This window comes from Muntiacus reevesi, chromosome 4 (genome assembly GCF_963930625.1).
Source record: "Muntiacus reevesi chromosome 4, mMunRee1.1, whole genome shotgun sequence".
NCBI lineage: Eukaryota > Metazoa > Chordata > Mammalia > Artiodactyla > Cervidae > Muntiacus > Muntiacus reevesi.
Window position 1 is genome coordinate 40759057 of NC_089252.1, and position 4455 is coordinate 40763511.

Here is a 4455-nt window from a genome sequence, read left to right on the forward strand (position 1 = left end):
GAGGAGCAGTGTGAGGCGGCGGTAGGATCTCAGCAGGAGGAGATGTACGGGGTGGAAACCCACACAGCAGGGACAGTGTCCACAGAGAGGACTCATCCAAACTGAGAAGTGATCACCCCTCCTCATCCACACTGACAAGTGACACAGTGGCGTTCAGCCTTCAAGCTCAGTCTGACTTGCCTATGTGTGGAGAGAAAGAAGAGGGTGGGGACCGTGTCTACACATGCCTTTCTGCCCAGGTGTTGGAGCAAGAGTGATATAGCCAGAGCTGTGTTTTAGGAAAATGCACGTGCCAACACCACCATGGCCAACTATCACAGGGGGCCCAAAGGGGTGGTGAGCCTCTGGATTAAAACTATCTCAGTTACTCTCAGAATCCATTTTCAGCTGAGCTCCTTAGGGCAAGTTGGGCCTTTTTATACTGCCCTTGCTGTACCAAAGGACTCTTCCTAAAAGAAAAAAACCGCAGCACCAGCTGCAGCCACCTCCAAGCCTACACTTCTGAAGGGTATGATACGTGGTGACAGTTTTAATATGTGCCAATGGGTGTGGGTTCCAGCACTTCACCATCATCTGCCTGCATCATGTAAAATGACAGTTTTGCCTGTCAAAGTTAAATGTGAGTGAAGTTCCTTGGATATTTATAAAATATCAAATAGAGTCCTGTCAGCAAAAGGTGGGTCTTTTATTACTAAACCTCAGAAAAGATTTCTGGATGGTAGTTATCAGCAGTTCACGTACTAGCTGACCTTCAGCCACGGGATAGATGAGGTGGTCCGTGGACTGGAAGGTATTTTCATCCACTGCAGTAAAAGGATGTCTCAGGCTGCAGCCAGACTGTCCCCAAAGAATGAGGTGCAGGTCAGTGACACCACTTTCTGTGTTTTGTACTTTTAATTATTAACGGCCCACTTTCCCCTGAGAAGGTGGAAGTTGCAGGAGCAGGTGGAGAAAGTCTGCTGACCTCGGGAAAGCATCCTGGTTTTCAGTCTTTAACTGGACACCTCAGGCCTCCAGCTTGTCCGTGCGTAAGAAGGTGTCCATACACGCACTTCTGTGAATTTACTAATGCTTCAGTGCTTTAACAACTGGCGAGAACTAGGTACAGACGGCGAGTGCCCTAGTCGGCGAGGCCGCAGTCCTCGTTGGAAGATCCGGCCCGCAGGACTCCTTGTCTCAGTGGGCCCTGTCCGGGAGCCCCGCCCCCTTCGCCGTGCGTCCCACGGGCCCCGCCCCTGACGCCGTGCGTCCCATTAGCCGCGCCGTGCGTCTCACGGCCCCACCCGCTCAGCCGAGGGCACCGCCCTGGCGCCGAAGGATGACGTCACCACCTGCGCCCAGGGCGGCAGAAACAGGAAGTGAGACCAAAACAAAGGAGCGGCGGCGGGGAACGGTCTCTGTTTTTCTGCTTCCTCCGGCCTTCTCCTCGACCGTGGCCGCCGACCCTCGGAAGCCGTCCGAACATGTCCAACATGGAGAAACACCTGTTCAACTTAAAGTTCGCGGCCAAGGAACTGGGCAGGAGTGCCAAAAAATGCGACAAGGAGGAAAAGGCCGAAAAGGCCAAGATTAAAAAGGCCATTCAGAAGGGCAATATGGAAGTTGCGAGGATTCACGCCGAGAACGCGATTCGCCAGAAGAACCAGGCGGTGAATTTCTTGAGGATGAGCGCGCGGGTGGACGCAGTGGCCGCCAGGGTCCAGACGGCCGTGACGATGGGCAAGGTGACCAAGTCGATGGCCGGAGTGGTTAAGTCGATGGACGCGACGTTGAAGACCATGAACCTCGAGAAGATCTCCGCCCTGATGGACAAGTTCGAGCACCAGTTCGAGACGCTGGACGTTCAGACGCAGCAGATGGAGGATACGATGAGCAGCACGACGACGCTGACCACTCCCCAAGGCCAGGTGGACATGCTGCTGCAGGAAATGGCAGACGAGGCCGGCCTCGACCTCAACATGGAGCTGCCGCAGGGCCAGACCGGCTCCGTGGGCACGAGCGTGGCCTCGGCCGAGCAGGACGAACTGTCCCAGAGGTTGGCCCGCCTGCGGGACCAGGTGTGACCGCGGGACCGCTCAGAGGCGAGCCGGCCGCAAGCGACCTTCCGAAGACGGATACTCTACTCTAGAACCTCGGAACCGGCCAGAATGCTGAACTGCTCTTACTCAAGATGCTTCTCCCTTCGGGTTTACAGTGCTCTCCAGACACACGAAGAATTCCCAGGCCTTCTCTTAACTCTTAACTGGATTTGAAAGTTCTGTATGGCTTGTGATCAAGTGTATCTAGTTAATTTGACTTATATGAATCTTTCTCAAAAATTTGGTCAAAACTCTAGTTCCCGTGTATTCAGTTTTCTGCCCGAATTATCAAAGTTGACAGTTTTCTTTTTACTTTTGTGTAGTTGATAATATCTGGAGTTGAGGAGTGGTGATTACTTAGGTCGATGCCGGGCTATCTACTCTTCATTCGACGACTTATTTCATGGGCAGCGCCATTCTGTATATCCTTTGTTGCCGTCAAATGCAGTCTACAGCGGACTATTAATCTGTTCTCATAACTTACACTGAAATTACTTTAGTACCTTCTCGTGTAATACTCTTTTACTTTTTATGGCCTATAAATTTCTTGTGGTAGTTGCCTTTCTATAACTGGAAGAAAGTGCTACCTAACTTCCACATAACATAAGAGAAAATCATTTGTTTTTGGTTTTAAGATTTACAAGGCTTAATGTGTGATGGGTATTTCCAAGTGAATTTCTCTCACACATTTCTGGTTATTTTCCTATTTTATTAGACTGTGATTAGATTTATTTTAAACTATACCAGTTAGCATGACAGTCACATTTCTCTAATGTTGCCAAAGAACTGTTGATGAGTTTGAGAAGCCCTGGGACTGTGTGTGAGAGCGAGTTTTGTTTAGATTTAATCAAAACTAGAAATAAAATTTTAGGTTCTAGTTACTCGCATTTATTATCTTGGTCTTAAAGCGACAACTCTTTAAAATCTTGGGAGTACTGATACAAGCTGGGATATTTGGTTTAGCCTTTCAAATCCATGACATTCTCATGCAGCGTCTGGAAGTGTGGGAAGGACAGGTGCAGACTTGACCCTCTCAGTCCAGAGCCCAGCTGTGCTGCCTTCTGTCTTTCTGGAACGGTGGTGTACAAAGTAAAAGTGAAAATGTAGAGCCTGTAGCCACCACTTTCTCTGATCCTTGAACAAAGAGAGCAGTGACTTGCTTTTGCCTCAGCAAGCATATTAATCTAAGTTAAATACTTAAGGATATTTTTAATTCCCCCTTCCCTTCACTGGAAGATTTCTCCATGAGACAATTCCAGTATTTCAGGAAATAATTCAGAGGACTCTTCCAAGCCCTTCGGATGGTTGAGAACCAAGTGTTCACCACTATAACATGTCCTCCTGTATGAATGTGTGTGTTTAAGCAGGGGGAAAAATGCAGAGGTGTGTGCAGATGAGAACTGACCCTCATATTTAAGTGTCATTACGTCTGACTGGCTGTTGTTCCAGAGTCTTCTATGAGCAACACCTGCCAGTCGTCTCCCCACATCCTCTGTCTAGAACCTGTCCCTTTAGGTGTCTCCTCCCATCTGCATGTTGCACAGAAGCAGCTGTATGTGAGCACATAATGAGTCCTAACCCTCCTCAGACTGAAAAAATTATTACAGCTTAAAAATAGCTTGGTGTTGATCCTTTGGTACATTTAGGACCCTTTTATAGTGCAGATATTCCCAACAAAATTAATATATTTTGTGAGATTAAACAGTGCTTATATATGCTTGGCCTTTCTTAAAATATGTTCATTTCAAACTACATGAATGTACATTTTTATAAAACATACATATTTTCAAAAGCATCTCAGGCCCACGAATTATTTCCTCACTTTTGCAGTTGATGAAATGCTGGAATATGAACCACAGAAGTTTGTCAAATAAATCATTTTAAACTGCATGTTATTGCACATGAGTGTACATGCTGTTTACAAAACTAAGGAAAAATGATTCGGAGGTTGATTTGGTTCAGAAAGCATAGTATTTTTCTGGACTCAGTTTTAGCACCTGAATTTCTGTTTGCATGCCCATTTCTAGAAGCCCAGGTCATTAACTTCTTTACTGTAATAGTTTCTTCAAGGCAACGAGATTCCTTCTTATTGAAACTGCCCTAGGCTAAGCCCAGCTCAAACATAACCAAGGAAATGGTTACTCTTCCATGTAACCACTAGTACAATTTCTCCTCTTATTTCTCCTTTGTATTTTTCTGCCTTCAAATGCACAGTTTCCAGATGGGTTTAGAATAAACTTTTAAGTTCACTTTATGAGCTGTTCAGTTTATTTCAGTTCAGTTGAGAAGTGTGCTGTTGGAGACCCTTCTTACTAAAGCTGCTTCTCCCTAAAGGAGCCTTAGTGCTGGTGTGCCCTTCAGGTGGGGGTGTCACATG

The 4455-nt window shown here is 46.8% G+C and overlaps 2 protein-coding genes across 3 annotated transcripts in view; both read left to right on the top strand.

Annotated features, from left to right (window-relative positions):
* The window catches only part of GNAL (G protein subunit alpha L), a 47351-nt gene that overhangs the window by 33173 nt on the left and 9723 nt on the right, over positions 1-4455 (top strand). The window lies entirely within an intron of this gene.
* Positions 1363-2955, top strand: CHMP1B (charged multivesicular body protein 1B). The gene has a single exon (XM_065932601.1). The coding sequence runs from the start codon at positions 1464-1466 to the stop codon at positions 2061-2063; it is 600 nt and encodes a 199-aa protein (XP_065788673.1). The 5' UTR covers positions 1363-1463; the 3' UTR covers positions 2064-2955.